Source organism: Coffea eugenioides, chromosome 9 (genome assembly GCF_003713205.1).
Source record: "Coffea eugenioides isolate CCC68of chromosome 9, Ceug_1.0, whole genome shotgun sequence".
Taxonomy (NCBI): domain Eukaryota; kingdom Viridiplantae; phylum Streptophyta; class Magnoliopsida; order Gentianales; family Rubiaceae; genus Coffea; species Coffea eugenioides.
This window is the reverse complement of record NC_040043.1, coordinates 40,037,797-40,055,599: the sequence shown is the minus strand read 5'-3', so window position 1 is coordinate 40,055,599 and position 17,803 is coordinate 40,037,797. Positions and strand designations below refer to the sequence as shown.

Below are 17,803 nucleotides of genomic sequence, written 5' to 3'. Positions count from 1 at the left end.
CATCCTACCCTCGGACGCATAAATACCAAGTATCGGACGTCCGACAGCACCAACGGCTAGTTGACTCTTCAGTTGCCTTCTACCCGTTGACAGCATTAATTGAAGAATTCTCTGGTCTCTTATAAATAGAACAAAGTCAACCACTTCAAGACAACTTTGTACAACAAGACTACATCAGATTGTGAGTGATTCAAGTGCTAGAATACTCAAAAGGAACATTTGTACTCTTTGTTTGTGCAATCTTCGTGTAGTTTTTCAAGTGTGACACAGCTTCTTCAATAGTGTAGCATAGTGAGGGTTTGCGAGTGTTTGTAAAACTTCCTTGCTTGACCAAGTGTGGTTTGGGGCAAGAAGGAAGTGATCCCTTCCTTGTACACAAAAGATTGGTTGCAAGTTTGTTCAACTTGAAGTAACTTGGTATATAAAGGTGGTGTTCAAACCTCAGTTGTGTTTGAAGCCTGGTTTGTTTCTTTACTTTCATTTACTGCTTTTCTACATAAACTATTCTTCTCTTCATCTCACGAATATCTGTGCTCTTGTGCTATCTCGTTCATTGGGAGGTATTTGAGAAAAGAAAGGTAATCTGTGAAAAAAGTGGACTATATCTTAGCAGTTCTTTGAAAGCCTAATTCACCCCCCCTCTTAGGTTGTCTTCGATCCTAACATCAATGCATATCGGCTTGTTTTGAATTTGTCTTCCACTTACATGTATATTTCCATTTGCATATGAGATATGGTACAGCTCTCTTTTTTTTTTTGGTTAAATTTGGGTCCTGCTCTTTAATAAGTTATGCCCGCTGTTAAAACTTAAAAATGCCAGTTTGCAGTGTGGAAATTGAAAAATGTTTGATAGTCTTCCCTTCTTCAGTTGGGCTTATTGTTTGATATGTTCAGAATTACTGTATTCTCAAGTTGTATTGAAAGATTTTAGAATATAATGCGCTGGGATTAAAATTAAAAAAAAAAAAAGATATGGCAAATAACACTCCACTGAGTTTGATGAATGGATGGATGGATGGATGAAACAAAAGCCATCCGTTCTTTTTGGAAAAAAAAAACAAGCAGACAAGTTACTTGTGGTCCTTTGTTTTGCTGTGAAGGTAGCTCTTACACAGCGGTTTCAGGGTTGGGATCTTTCTATATTTTACACATATTTCTAAAGCAAAATACGTATACTTTTGTACTAAAAACCAGTCAACTTTTTTAAATTATAATTTTGGAATGACAGCCAGTATATTCTATTCTATTCTTTTTTTTTATGAAAGAAACAAACACAAAAAAAAAGAATTCTGTTGCAATCAGACTTGACTTCACAAAAACTCGGTATTTCTTGACCAAAGTGTATAAGAGTGGACATCTTTATTTATTTTTTAGTAGGAAAGTTATGGGATTTATGAAATAGGGAAGAAGAAGAAAGATTTGATCTCAGAATCTCTAATTCTTTGAGTCTTTAACATTAGTCATCAGATCAAGACCTTCTAGGCACTTAAGGTGAATGTCACTTAAAGAAAATCTACGCCCATTTTCTAATCTGTCAGATCAATAAGCGAATATATTTCTTGAGCAAATGTATAAGAAGTGGGCGTCATAAATAAAATTTTGCCTTCATTTTCTTTTCTTTTGCTTTTGCCATATTTAAGAAGTGTTGGCAATTAAATCAATACCATATAAATAATTAGTCAGTGGAGTGGTATTTGATTATTTGGATGTTGTGTTATATTTGACTTTATTTTTATTGGGATTTCTTTTTTCTCATGCAAATGTGGGTTCCTGGAATTTCAGTCTCATGTCATTCCACGACTCATTTATTTATTCCAGAGTTCTTTTTAAACAAAATGTTAAAATTGCCCTTTTCAAGTTTAAATGCAATTTGGGAGAGAGCGTTTTACTATTATTTCAGCATAAACTTGCTGTGGAAATAAAATATGAGCTGTGAGATTTTGTCATTTGCCATTAACATGTGGCACTTTGACATATAATGAAATATCTATATAAAATCTTATATGCTCAGATTGTCACTTCTCTTAGGACTTGGATGCCGCAGAAGTTCAATGTTTTGCCTAGTTGCAACACCGTTAAACATATGAAATAATAGCCAAGGCAACAGATGCAATGAATTTTTTTAATTCTGTATTTGTTTGATTAAATCGACCTAAGAAATGGATTAATCAATCTAAAGAATCCTAAAGGAGAACGGGGAGAAGTAAGTGCTAGTATTTTCTTTTACTTTTTTCAATTTCTTTCTATTTTCCTCTTTTCTAAACCGTAATTAAGACCTCTATTATAATTTGTTGAAAGCTTAAGCAATTGGTGTAAAAATGCAATAGGTCCTGTTTTAAAATTTACTCAAGGTAGTTACTTTTACTTTATTTTGGACAGGTTTATATTTGCTGGTCAGTATTTGACGGACGAAAGGTGCTAGACTTTGGCACTCTTGAGCAGGTACATTCCTTTATTGGTCAAATTTTATACGTTCACATGCCTGATTAGTCTTGTTCTAATTTGCTTTTGAATATAGCAGTTGGTAATTTATTATTTGAATTTTGCTATTAAAAGTGTTCATACATTACAAAGGTTTGCTGATATGAAATTGAGTATTTAAGTCTAATTTAATCTATCTTGCAATAAATTACAAAATTATTGGTTATTTTAGCTGTTATCTCATATAAAATGCATTATTTCAGGTACTCACTCATTAACACTCCTTTATGTTGTTTGATGAGTAAATATTTGACAACTCTAATAATATGGATAAGAGTTGGATGTGGAAAGATAGAAGAAGTGGTGAATTTGAAAAGGGTTTGGAATTCTTCTTAAACTATGCATTTAAGCATTCAAGTCATGGGAATGGAATGATTGCTTGTCCATGTTCAGAATGTAAATGTGGAGTATGTGTGTCTAGGGCAGATGCAAAAATTCATTTGAAGGTGTTTGGATTTCTTTGAAGGTGTTTGGATTTCTTAAGGGATACACACAGTGGGTAGCTCACGGGGAATTTGTATACTCTTCTGCACCGATACAGACCTCAGACAATGTTCCTCATAACGTATCTGATATAGGTGATGACATGAATGGTCTAGTTCATGAAACCTTAGGAATACCTCAACAAGATCCTGCTATGGCTGGTACATTTGAATCTAATCAGGAACTACCAAATTCAGTTGCTGAAAAGTTTTATAAGTTAATTGATGATTCTCAACAAGAACTCTACCCTGGTTGTAAAAATTTTTCCAAGCTTTCGTTCATATTTCGCTTGCTTCACTTGAAGTGTCTGGGTAAATGGAGTAACAAAATCTTTGATATGCTTCTTGATTTGTTAAGAGAAGCATTTCCTGAAGCCATGGAAAAATTGCCTAAATCTTACTATGAGTCTGAAAAATTAATGAAAGAATTAGGACTTGGATATGAAAAGTATGATGCTTGTCCTAATGATTGCACTTTGTATTGGGGGGTAAATGCAAAAAGAACTTGTTGTGAAACATGCAAAGAACTTAGATGGGAAGCATCAGAAAATGATCCATCCGGTGAGAAAAGAAAAGTCACACGTAAGGTTTTATGGCATTTTCCACTAAAACCCAGGTTGCAACGTTTATTTATGTCATCTAAAACTGCAAAGCATATGAGATGGCACTCGGAGGGTCGTACTAAGGATGGTTATATGAGGCACCCTGCTGATTCCCCAGCTTGGAAAACTTTCGATTATCAGCATACAGATTTTTCTAAGGATCCTCGTAATGTTAGGTTGGGATTGGCTTCCGATGGATTTAATCCATTCAAAAGTATGAGCTCTACTCATAGTACATGGCCGGTGATTTTGATACCTTATAATTTACCGCCTTGGATGTGTATGAAACAGCCATATTTAATGTTGTCATTGTTGATACCAGGTCCACATGCTCCTGGTAATGATATTGATGTATATTTACAACCTCTAATCAAAGAATTGAAAGAATTGTGGGAGATGGGGATCAATACATATGATGCATCTTGCAAACAAAACTTTCAATTAAGAGCAGCATTATTATGGACTATCAGTGATTTTCCTGGCTATGCAGTTTTATCCGGTTGGAGTACTAAAGGAAAATATGCATGCCCTGTTTGTCATAAACACACAACTTCACAACGGTTAAGGCATAAGGATTGTTATATGGGCCATAGAAAAATTTTGGATCCGGCTCATACTTTTAGGAAGAATTCTCGAGCTTTTAATGGAAAGGAAGAACATGGGAGAGCTCCTGAAAAATTGATGGGGTCTACAATTTTATCTGAATTGAAAAATTTTCAAATCAGATTTGGAAAATTAGTTGATGATAATCCAACATTGCCATTCAGTTGGAAAAAGTTGAGCATTTTCTTTGATCTTCCTTATTGGAAAGATAATTTAATTCGTCATAATTTGGATGTCATGCATATTGAAAAGAATATTTGTGATTGCATTGTTGGGACATTGTTGAATCTGGATAAAAACAAGGATGATTATACTGCACGCTGTGATTTACGTGACATGGGTATAAGGCCGGAACTTCATCCAGTTGAGAAAGAAAATGGTAGATTTTATTTGCCTCCAGCCTGCTTTACAATGGACAGGAAGGAAAAAGAAATTTTCTGTAAAGTGCTAAAAAAAGTGAAGGTACCGGACGGGTATGCAGCTAATATATCTAGATGTGTGAAAGTGAAGCCAGTCAAAATTTATGGACTTAAGAGCCATGATAACCATATTTTGATGCAGCAGTTGTTGCCAATAGCTTTGAGAAAAACATTATCGAAGGCAGTCCGCTCTCCATTGATTAAATTGAGTAGGTACTTTCGAAAGTTGTGCTCTAAAGTCCTTTGTGCTGAAGATTTAGTCCACATGGAGATGGAGATTGCTATTATACTTTGTCAACTCGAGAGAATCTTTCCACCATCTTTTTTTGTTATCATGGTGCATTTATCTATCCATTTGGCCACCGAGGCAAAAATTGGAGGGCCAGTCCATTATCGCTGGATGTATCCTATTGAAAGGTATGTGTTCTGAATTAAATTAATAATCTTAATATTTATTTATTTATTTGGGCACCTTGAAGTCTTATGATATCATATTTCTTCTAAGGTACTTGGGCACCTTGAAGTCTTATGTTCGAAACAAAAGTCGACCAGAAGGTTGCATTGCTGAAGGGTATATAGCAGAAGAGTGCTTGACATTTTGTTCATTTTTCTTGGCTGATTATGTGGAGACAAAATTGAATCGATCAAACAGAAATGAAGATGTCGCTAAAAGTTCTTCAACTGGACTAGATTTGTTCTCAATGTCAACTCGTCCATTAGGCAAAGGAATTCCCACTAAATTCAGTGATGAGATTTTGAGAAAAGCACATCAATATGTCCTATTCAATTGTGACCATGTCAATCCCTATATCAAGTAAGTAAATAATATTTCAAAAATGTCCTATTCAAAGTTATCTAGAGCTCATTGAATATTGTAATTGCAGCCAGCATTATCAATTGATTCAAGAAAGGAATCCCCGAGCTGGAAAACATGTTATTGAACTCATGCATAGTGAGAATTTTGCATCTTGGTTTGCCAATCATGTATGTTATTAAACATTGCTAGTTATTAGCTGTGTTTGTACTACAAATTTGTCTCTAATGTTCTTATATGTAATACAGATTGAGCACAGTATAGAATGCAAGGGAGATACATTACTTATGGATTTGAAGCAGCTTGCTAAGGGTCCAAATATTGTTGGGATACAATACAAAGGACTGCTTGTCAATGGTTTTCGATTTCATACAAGAGAGTTGGAGAAAAAAAGAAAAACACAAAATAGTGGAGTCATGGTTAATGCCACAACCTCGAGTTTTGCAAGTGCAAAAGATAATAATCCAATTTTGAGTGATTTGGATTATTATGGAATTTTGACTAACATCATTGAGTTAGACTACAGAGAAGGTCGAAAAGTGTTGTTATTTGAATGTGATTGGGTCTCCAAAGGAAAAAGGCTAAAGCAAGATGAGGATGGGTTCATGTTAGCGAACTTTTCGAATGTAAAGCGGCACAATGAACCTTATATTCTTGCTGTTCAAGCATCACAAGTATTTTATGTGGAAGATCCTCTTGAAAATGGGTGGCATGTTGTTATCACCACAAGACCAAGAGCTGAGTACAACATGGATCATGTGGGTGATGTGGACATGTACTTGCAAAGTCCAATTTCAAACATACAGTTGGAAGATGACAATGGAGATATTAGCTACATCCGTGATGATGTTCAAGGAGTCGGATTGATTCCAATTAGGCCAAATTCATGATATGCTTCCACTGTAGATTCTATGTTTTATTAATTTGTTGCATGTAGACTTATCAAATTATCTCTGGCTATGCCTAATATTGATGTACCATGTTATAATTTTGGAACAAGATGCTGTTTACTTAGCTAGTAATGTTGTTTAGTTATTTATTTATTTCTTCTTACTTGCTGAAGTTTCATTTTTACATTGCAAGTGCTGAATTTTAGTTGTAGTTTATTAACTTTATTAAATTGACTAAATGTTACATGAATTGAGTTTGTTGTTCAGACATGGCTAGGACTAAGAAACGAAGAAATTCCAGCAGCAGCCGACTTATTGATGAACCAATTGATGAGCATATGGAAAATCAGTCTATAAGAGTGGAAGAGCTTCAGAATACAGGTATTAGCAAGAGCATTTGAGATTTTTAAGTATATTATTGCATATACACTAATAAATATTGTTCTTATTTTTTTAGATGATGAGACTGATGGTGATGTGGAGGCAAAAAAAACACGAGGGCCAACATATATGACAAGTGTTTGGGGTCAGCCTACATCTCATCGTTATAAAGTTAAATTCAACAAACTTGGCAAACCAGTGGGCAAAAATAAATCAAGATTTACAGAGTTCTTGGGTACAATATCAAGAAATGGTTCATATGCCCCAATTGACGTCCAAGATTGGCGAAAAATTGACAATTCTCGGAAGAAAGACATGTTAAAGATTGTCAAGGTAATAAAGCTTAAATCAGTTAAAACTTGTATCAATATTTGTTAGTTATTTATGATATGATGGGTGGAATCTAAGCACATGAAATATATTGTAGGAAAAATTTGATGTCCCTCCCAGTGCAAAAATTTGGATTCTTCGTGCTTTGGGCAAGTATTGGAGGAATTGGAAGGCATGGATTAAAGCAACATACTACAAGCCAAATATACAAGTTGAAACTCAAATGCTCAATTTAGATGTGAGAGTGGTAAAAGATCAATATAAAGTCATTGCTGATTATTGGGAGTTAGAAGAAACAAAGGTATATGTATATTCCCTTTATGTAATAGTATATCAGTATTTTAGAGTTATTTCTAAATTATTTGTATGTGATATAGAAAACTAGTGAAAAAAATAAAAATGCAAGGGCAATGAAGACCACGAATCATAATACCGGGAAGAAATCATTTGCCCAGATTCGAGCAAACATGGTAAACATTTCTGGCTATTCTATTATGCTTTATTTAATATTATTTCAATTTGTTTAAACAAAAATTCTTTTTGATACAGAAGAAAAAATTAGGCCGCAATCCTTCACGAGTTGAAATGTTCAATCACTGCTACACTGATAACAAAGGAAACCCATCTAGTAGTGCAGCAGCTAATATTATGGTAAGTAAAATCTTTCATTATGCTGTTTACTTGCTTTAAAATATATTAGAAAGATCTATCCATTACTTTCTAATCTATATTAGGATTGTACAAATGTAATCATTGTCTTACTCTTTACACTTTTGCAGCTTGCAATGAATGAAAAGGTTAGTCAATTGCCTCCTGATACTGAAGATCCTATTGGAAAAAATGATGTATTTGCACAAGTAGTTGGGCAAGACAAGCATGGGCATGTACGGATGTATGGTTTTGGTATATGTCCAACTGATGTGTGGGGTGATGAACCTAGTCGAAGTGGATCTCAGCGACTAGTGTTGGATAAAAAACATGAAATATTAGAGATGAAGGCAAAATTTGCTCAGCAAGAGGAACAAATTAAAGATCAAGCAAGAGAACTTGCTAACCTGAAAGCTTATTTAGAGCAACAAAATGGTCATAACTTGCTGAATCAATCAAGAATCACTTCAACATCATCTAATCATATCTCAACCTCAAGTTCCAGTCTTAGACCTCTTAAAGTAAGTTTTTTAATATATTTGTTCGGTAATGCCAGTCCTCTTTGCTTGATAATGATCTGATATTTAGGCATGTTGTGGTATTACAATATGAAAGCAATTTTAGTTTATTTATTTTTATTTTTATCTCATGTTACTCTTTGCATGAATGACCAAAGATTACTAAGATGATGCTGACCAAAGATTACATTTCTCTGTGCTGTGTTTATTACTTGAACTGTAATGTTGAAGCTTTTAATTTGTCCAATCTGACTGAAGCGTAGAGCATTATCCTGCTGATGGCAAAATTATTATCAGAATCTGCTGATGGCAGTCAAGCATTATCCTACATCAAATGAGAACTTATTAAAACAAACCACTATGATTGCATACTCTATCCAAACAAATTGCCATTTAGGCATTTGATTTGTCTCCAACAATTTCAGCCACATGGTTAATAATCTTCTATGCCAAGCATCATTGTATGCCTTGAATATCGAGAAAATGACTGGCAAAGCGTGAGACAACAAATTCAGAAAATGTGAAAGAAAAGAAAAAAAATGAACTACATGAAGAAGATTTTTCACATTTAGCTATTTATGAAAGAACAACAAAATTTGAAAGAAAGGAAAAATCTGCTTTCACTGTGTATGTTGACAAAATTATATATCTTAGATTAAATAATCAAATCTAAACATTTTGAGTGGCGTAAATAAATCTTAAAGCTTTTAGCAGAATTACCATCACTAATGCTTCAAGCTTCATCACGATCCACTTCAATTAACCTAAAAATGAATAATATTAAATAGGTTAGTCGAGCAAAAACACAACTTGAAAACAAAAACAAAACCATTTCTTATACAGATACAGAAATATAAAAGGCTATTTAAAGTTTTTAAACAAAATAACAATTCACTTCCCCAATTCTAAAATGTGCTCAGAATCTAGTAGCTAAGACGTCTCATTCTTGGGCAAACGTCTTTTTACCTAGAAAAACTAAAACCATGTAAATTAAGGACCATTATGTACCGTTCATGTTCTTCAATTGGTGTTCTTTGACATAAATAGAATGAAACACTTGTTCTAACTTTTTGTTATGAAAGAAACAGAAATGATACATAGATATAGTTTTAAGAATAATTAAACATAAACATTTTTTATTGCATAAAACATTTTGCTCTTGTTTAAAAAAATTTTCTTCCATCCCTCCCAAATTAACATTCTTCGCCCTCTCCTACCTTCGTTGAAGAAAAACTCAATTAACTGAATTCTTATCAGTAAATTACCACAATAAACATAACACATCAGTACTACTATCACTCATTATATCCACCTACTATCAATATCACCAATTTATTAAAAAATTCTCTAGACTAAGCACTGAAAATAATGCAATTATATTAAAAATTTCTCTAGACTAACACATCAGCACTACTACCACTCATTATATCCACCTATTATCAATCTAGCATAGGGTGTGTGAAACTACAATATGAAGCAAAACAATAGCAACAAAGCCTGAGGATTAGCAGAAAGCAAAGAACTTGTGTTTGCCAAACCATAAATAGGCATTAAGCACTAAACATCTGAATTCTGAATGCATTTCCAAAGTTTCACATCCAAATTGATTAAGAAACCAAAATTAAAGAAAAATCCAACTGAAAAAATCGGAAAAAGGTAAAGAAAAACAAATCTAGATTTTTTCATCAAAGAAAACTATCAAATTCTGCATATGATGAATTTCAACCAGCTAAACCTCTTATTTCTTTTGGGTGGTTCTACTTAACCACAATGCAAAACATAAAGGACCGAGATTGGAATCTGAAATATTAAAATCTCCAAAAAAATTCAACTCCTATAATGCAGATACATGTTAAATACAAATACTAAAGCAAATCATATGATTTTTTCCCAAACAAAATCTGCTTTTTTGAAGCAAATCATGTCCACATCATGCCTGTGCTACCATACGTTGTGCTATAGCCATAATAAAAATCTCTTCTATAAGATCGTAAAGCAAATGACTTCCCAAAAAATGGCAGAAATAAATCTTGGTGAATATATCAACATGAGTAAATGTTTTTTACCTCCTGCAGTCTTCAAGGCAATAAAAAAACACTGATTCCTAAAGCAAAAATATTTACCCAAGCAACAGTAAAATGTTGAGATCTAAAGACACTAAGCCAAGTATAACTGAGCAAAACTTCTCTAGCAAAACTACTGCATTGGGCAAATATGCAGCCATAATTTCCTAATCTTATACCTGTTAATGGTCTCTAAATACATGCTAGGAATAAACTCTCCACATGTAATAGTCTTTTATACACAGACATACATATACTAAACATTTTAATCTTTTGTCCAAATCAAAACATCATATGCAAAAAACAGATAGACACACAGACCAGCCATTTTTGTAATAACTGATTATCTAGGTGTGATATTTCAAGTAAACCTCTTTTTGTTCCTAATACAAGAAACACACATGGAACAAAATGTTATCTGGTGATTAGCAAATGAAAGATAATGAACAAATTATACCTTAGCAGCATCTTCCAAGGATTTGTGGTAGAGTTCACTACTTAAATTCTGCAAAATGAGAATCAAGAACCACCAAAATAATTCAGCAGAATGCAGTGTTTTATCACCAAATTACATATATCTTAGGCAGCATCTAGTTGAAGTTCATACGGAGTTGCTCTGTCAATTGATAAATCTTTAACAGGCCTTCTATGCTTGTTCTTTCCCATGTTAAGACTCCTCTCACTCCACTGCCAATTAGTCCCGCTCTAACTTATTTTGTCTAACCTGTTAACATATTAATTAGTCATATAATAATCCTTTAATTGCTAAAAACACATGCCATACACAATATAAACCCAGAAGGAAAACCCATCTAAAATAAGTTGCATGATAAAAAGTAGGAAGGCTACTATTATCAAACTGTTCACTAATGAATTAAAGGAGTGAATTTCAAATTATTAGAGCCAATTTTCACATTCAGTTTCTACCATCTATAATTGAGCATAGACTTTTCTGATTCATGACATTTGTTCAAAATCTGGTATTTTGATAAAATAGAAGGCTGAAGGAAAAAACTCATCAGAAGATTGCACCTATATAATATCCAACCTCACACTTTTTCTTTTGTCTAAACAAATAGACCAATCAAAATATTATGGGTAAAAACCCTGCACCATGACAAAGATTACACATTCGCACTCATGGGGAAAAATCTTAAATAGAAGACCTCTCCAAGAGATTAGCAATTAAAAACAGATACAAGAGTTGAGAGTACCGATTTACCTGCGTATAACCATTTATAGAATAGCAACGAAGCAGGTCGACAATCTTCTTGGAGCAAGATATGTGAATAAGGCATAGGCAAGACAAACTGCAGACATATTTCTATTATTTCGACCTATAACATCAGAAGGCGTTAGGGAAAAATTTCTCAAATTTCTTACATGTGTTTTGATGCTTCATAGACATGGGAAAAATCGAGATATGCATATGGCAAGAAAAACAAGAAGAAGTCAGTAATAGAAAGGGAAGGATGCAGCAAAGCACATTTAACCATATAGAACCTGTTTTAAATAAGGGATCAACAAAAACTTACAAAATCTGATTAAAGTGTTGGAGGAAATTTGTAATATTTCACCTGCAAGATCAGAATTGTAATATTCCCCAATTTTATGAATTGGAAAAATTTATAATGATTTCATCAGTAATCATAACTTTCAATGAAATAGGGTGAAAACAAATGCTATTGAACCTGGACTAAAGATCTTAAAGGAATGGAGTAGCCAAAGAAGACTTGCAACCTCTTATTGATGAATTTACTAAAATAGGTAATACACTAAAGAAACTGACTCTAAATCTAAAGGAAATGCAGTACCTTCACAAAATTTCATACTCCACTTTTTTCAAGAATAGTAAATAGGGTAAAGTGACCAGAAAACTATAGTAAAATGCTAAGAAAAAAATGAAGAGAACACTAAAACATCAAAACATGCCTTTAAGGCTAAATGAAAAAAATTAGCCTCCTTTTTGCTTTGTTCCTTCATCTAACAAAAATTTAGAATAAATAAATATCAGAAAAATCCAATTTATTAGGAAAAATAAAAGAAAAAATGAAATTATATTAACTTTTCTCTATGGGAAAAAGACAGAGAGCTGACAATGCTCACCTTGAGAAAAGAATTCGTAGATCTTAACATCTCAAGCTACAACAAACATTTGAAACTTATGAGAGAGCATAGATAATTAATATGTTAGACCATCAAATCTATCATAGGATATGTGAGACCACAATAAGGAACAAGAAAATGAGAATAAAGCGTAAGGATTAGCATGAAGTGAAGAAATTGTGTTTCCCAATTAATAACCAAACATTAAGCACTAAACATCTAAAATGCATTTCCAAAATTACACATCCAGTTCATACAGATGCAATACTTTTTAAGTTGAATATATTCCTTTGTAATAAAATCCAAAAGCATAACATACAAAGGACACAAAAGAAGGGGGAAAGGTGATTTGTTGCTTTTAGCCAAGGAAAGATTAGCAAAAAAATGCCAGAAAAAAAAAAAAACCAAAGGCAAACCTGAAGTGAACATTTTGCCAAAAACTGAACTATTCTTTCCTTCTTCTCGTGCTCCATTAGTCTTCAAGATATGCAAATCATGTCAATCTAGGTGATAAGAAAACAAAACAAAATATTAACAGATCATGATTTTGTTTAGCGAGTTAAGGAGACTTGCCTGTTTTTTTTGGAACACCCTTTTATTTCCTCTTCTTAGAGGCCGAGAGAGATTTTTTGTGGCTCCCAAAAGAAAAAAAGAATTAACAGAAAACTTATGGCAAGCAAAAAAGGAAGAAATTATACATAAAAAAGGGAAAACGAAGGTGAGAAAATAAAACCTGTGAGTAGCCAGATGAAAAAATAGTGAGCGATCTACAAGATCACACAAAAAATTGTGGTCCAAAAAAAAGTAACAATTGATGGTCAAGGATGCAAGTAACAATGCATCAGAAAATGCATGTCAAGGATGTACAAATTAAAGGATAGAATATAGAGAAAAGAGTAAAAGAAGAACAAAATTAGAATAACTAACCAGTGTGTATGAAGAAGTCCAACACTGCAGAACTGAATAACAACAGAAGCTATCAAAGAAACCATGATCATGTAAGAGATAATAAGAAAAGGTGACAAAAAAATGGGAGAGAAAAAAGAGAAGCTGATTTGGTGATAATAATTTAGAAGGGACAGAAAAAAATTAAAATGGTCGAACCAGTGCATGAGAAAACAGTAAAGCAAGCAAGAAATAAGAAACAAAGCAGTATGACAGCAATTCCGAAATATTTGAAGAATTAGAGAAAAACAAAGGAAAGCGAAGCGTAAAACCAACATGCTCACCAGGAAGCAGCAACGGCAACACCAGCGCAAACTAAACCAAACCAATAAATTGGGAAAAAGGAAGGTTCAAAATAGCTAAAGAAAAATGAAGAACAATACTTATGAGGCAGGTCTGCCATTGGCCGATTGGAACTCGATTAGTAGATGCACAATTATCACTGTTCATGATGATGATCAGTAGAAAATCCGCTGTGAAAAAATTGCCGACTTTCATGATGATGATCAGTAAAAGAAGATATCTAGGCTCCTTTAACATTGTTTTTTGAGCAAAAGGATCCATAGGGCATTAATTTACTCTTCACAATTTGTGTTTCCTCACTACAATTCAGTGAGACAAACATGAAAGAATATTAATTAAAAATGAATACCTTCAGTGCATTGGCTAATCACATCAGTTAATTTCTAGGGACTTCATTTTTTTTCCTTTTGCAAGATGAGTTTTTGCTTGATTTTCTGATGACTTCAAATTTTTAATTGAGATGTGATCATTGCCAATTAATAGATGGTTCCTTTTATTCCTTTATTTTTTATGGTTGGGTGGGGGATTGGGTGGAATTGTTCTAATATTGCCTGATGAAGAGATGAAATAATCTTGCAAAAAAAAGTGAAAAATTTCATTACATGTTGTAGGAAAATAATTGGGGCTCGATACTACCTAAAGCATTATGAGGCTGAACATGGCCCTGTTAAGGAAAAAATGGAATTCCGTTCACCTAGAGACAAAAATGGTCATGGAACTCATACAGCATCAACTATCGGAGGACGAAGAGTTCCTAATGCTTCTTCCTTGGGTGGATTCGCCAATGGTACTGCCTCTGGTGGCGCTCCTCTTGTTCGCCTAGCCATCTATAAAGTCTGTTGGCAACCTGATCCTCTAGATGAAGTAGTATGCCCGGACGGTGATACGCTTGCTGCCTTCGACGATGCCATCAAGGATGGTGTTCATGTTATTAGCCTCTCCATTGGTAGCAACACTAGCTCTCCGTATGCTGAAGATGGCACTGCAATTGGATCATTGCATGCCCTGAAGAGAGATATCATCGTGGTATGTAGTGCTGGTAATTCAGGGCCAACTCCATCATCTGTGTCAAATGTAGCTCCATGGCTCATCTCAGTTGGTGCTAGTAGCATTGATCGAATATTTCAATCAACAATTGTTCTGGGAAATGGCCTGATTGTTCAGGTACTAAAAGATAATCCAACAATCTTAATATTGCAAATGAACACTTAGATCTTTACCTTTCCTCAAAATATGATTTTGCCACACTCAGAGAACACTTACTGTATATGTTAACAAAAAGATCACTAACTGTAAAAGAAATGGTGACAAGTGTACTATATCATTTGCTATATAGTACTTGCCATTCATTATTTTTGCCAAAAAATTTTTCTTTAATCAGAAGAGTCATTGTCCATCAATTGCAACATGCACAAATAAAAAAAATTTAGTGGCATTTCCAACAATAATGCATGGTAAATTATTTTTGTTTATATGATATCAAAACTTGTTTTTTAATCTTCACAACAGGGGCGTACAGTAACGCCATTTAGGAAGACCAAGAAATATCCTTTGGTGTATGCTGTTGATGTGGAAATCCCGGGCAAAACCACCAATCTGACTACCGGGTTTGCATTTTCACCCTTTCTTCAGTTTCTTTACTCCTTTTTTTTTTTAGACTTCACCTTGGATAACATACACCATTTCTACTCATTTATGAGCAAACCTTACAGGGGCTGCTTTCCTGGTACGCTTTCCAAAAAGCTTGTTAAAGGCGAAGTTGTTTTCTGCTGGGTAGGATTCATTTCTCAGGCATTGGAAGTAAGAAGAGCAGGGGGAGTGGCTGCCATTTTTGGCAACCCTTACGGCGGAAAAGGAGTAGATGAAAGCCCTTTCCTACTCCCTGGAACAACTGTGCTTCAGAATGATAGAGCAACAATAGTGAGTTATATATTGAATAATGAAAATCCAACAGCAACACTTTTCCCAGGAAGAACTATTATTGGTACTGGACCAGCTCCATTTATGGCTCCTTTCACAGCACTAGGTCCAAATGGAATTGAACCAAATATTCTCAAGGTAATTTTACTGTTTAACATGAAAATTCTGTAGGTAATTATTGTTGAAGTAAATTAATGCGATCCATAATTTGGTAACGGAACAATGTTCTTGCACTTGGGGGGAAGGAATTCAAAAGATTCAAAACAATATAGGTGTTATTCTGCATAGAAATATTAGTGTTTCTTCCTTCCACCCTATTTTGAGAAGGGTATGAGTAATCTTTGTGTCGTTAACAGTTTCATGTCTATTACATAGAAAATGATATATTATCATTTGGAATAAGCTAACATACCGTGCTCTAAAAAAGTTTTTCTCATCCAAATTTAGTATTCTGTTATCTTTTTTTTTTCATTTCCAGATGCATAATAGAAAGAATTGTAGCTGTTCTCTTTTACTCAATTCCTTAAAACTTATAACTCAACAAGTTTAACTCATCCAGCAAAATAAGAATAGTTATGCTTCTTAACCAAAATACTTACACTTTTGTCAACCATTTCATTTTATTTTTTTCCAATCTAGTTTTGCACAGTTCTCTCATGGATTTTAAAATTCAAATATTTAAATTGATTAGTTTCTTTTCCACAAAATATTCATATTATTAACAATAGTTGGTTGAATTCTTTCATTCTACCAGCCAGATATTACTGCTCCAGGACTAAACATATTGGCCGCGTGGACTGAGGCATCGCCTCCAACTCAGCTTCTTCAAGATCATCGAGTTGTTAAGTATAACATTGCATCAGGAACTTCTATGTCTTGCCCACATGTTTCTACCGTAGCTGCATTGTTAAAAGCTATACATCCTGATTGGAGTAGTGCTGCAATAAGATCTTCTCTAATGACCACAGGTTGTACATTTCTATTACTTTTTAGTTTTTACACCTGTTCAGTATAATCTCTAATTGACACATAGGTTAGTATGTTATTTCTTCTTCGCCTCATCTGTACAAATTTTTTTTTTACTTTCTTTACACAGCAAGAAGGGTCAACAATGTACAGATACCAATAACAGATGCAGCGGGAAATATAGCAACTCCTTTTCACTACGGGGCTGGCCATTTTCAACCATCAAAAGCTGTAGATCCTGGACTTGTTTATGATGCAAGTTACACTGATTACCTTCGCTTCCTTTGTAGTAGTGGCACAGCTTTTCTCGATTCATCATTCAAATGTCCAAAGCATGTCCCTCCTCCCAGTAATCTTAATTACCCTTCACTTGCAATTGCAAAACTCAATAGCCCCATGACTGTGAGTAGAACTGTCACAAATGTTGGTACGGGTAATAGTACTTACACAGTAAGCATTGTACCACCCCCGGGCTATACTGTTGAAATCCTTCCAACAAAACTCTACTTTAGCAAAATAGGGGAAAAACAAAGCTTCAGTATTACAGTAAAAGTTGCTGCAAGTATAAAGAAGACAAAGTTTGAATTTGGATGGTTTGCATGGAGTGATGGAGCTGGTCATGTTGTTAGAAGTCCTATTGTAGTATCAGCAGCATAACTTTCTTGAAAATTCCAATTGTACTTGTGTTACTTGACCAATATAAGATGTCATTAATGTTTCTCTTGTTCTGAGTATTCAGGTATTGTAATTTCTTCTTGCATAATAAAATGAGAAGGAAATTATAGTTTGAAGTGGTCATCCCTTTTGAGAAATGTTGCTTGCATCTCATTTGCAACATATATATATATATAGTATTATTGACTATAGATGTTTACCTATCTCAGCATCCATCATATTGAATTGAAATCTAATGCTACTCGCCATCATAATTATCGACTCTGTGTATCAGTTAGCTTATAGACAAGCCATTTGCATCTCATCCATCTTCAAGCCATTCTATTACATTGACAAATGGCAATATATAAAGAAACCAAAAACTGCTCGAACTGGCCTAGTCCGAGTTGATTGGATACTGAGGCTTTTACTATACATATTTGGCCGTTTTTCTAGTCATGTAAGATTGAGCTATGAAACCTACCTGCAGTCGTCTGGTTCCAGTGGAATGGGCTACCTGGCTACAATTGGTCCAATTTTAAAAGGAGAAATAATTAACTGAATGATAATGAATAGCAGTAACTGTGAATAGATAAGACAAAAAAACTGATGCCATTCTTTTCTTTTCTTTTCTTTCATTCCCTATCTATGTAGTATAAAATTCGTGATGTCCTTCTT

General features: G+C 34.0%; 1 protein-coding gene and 1 long non-coding RNA gene across 2 annotated transcripts; one reads left to right on the top strand and one right to left on the bottom strand.

The window, feature by feature from the left end:
- Nucleotides 1–10,880: 10,880 nt before the first annotated feature.
- Nucleotides 10,881–11,827, bottom strand: LOC113782675. The gene is made up of 3 exons (XR_003469831.1): nucleotides 11,767–11,827; nucleotides 11,454–11,568; nucleotides 10,881–10,955 (listed from the first exon to the last, which is right to left on the bottom strand). It is a non-coding gene; the product is annotated as an uncharacterized LOC113782675 (long non-coding RNA).
- A 1,824-nt stretch (nucleotides 11,828–13,651) lies between these two features.
- Nucleotides 13,652–17,128, top strand: LOC113782559 (subtilisin-like protease SBT5.6). The gene is made up of 6 exons (XM_027328444.1): nucleotides 13,652–13,743; nucleotides 14,197–14,749; nucleotides 15,095–15,192; nucleotides 15,298–15,643; nucleotides 16,260–16,473; nucleotides 16,602–17,128. The coding sequence occupies exons 1-6, from the start codon at nucleotides 13,652–13,654 to the stop codon at nucleotides 17,126–17,128; spliced, it is 1,830 nt and encodes a 609-aa protein (XP_027184245.1).
- The last annotated feature ends 675 nt before the right edge of the window (nucleotides 17,129–17,803 follow it).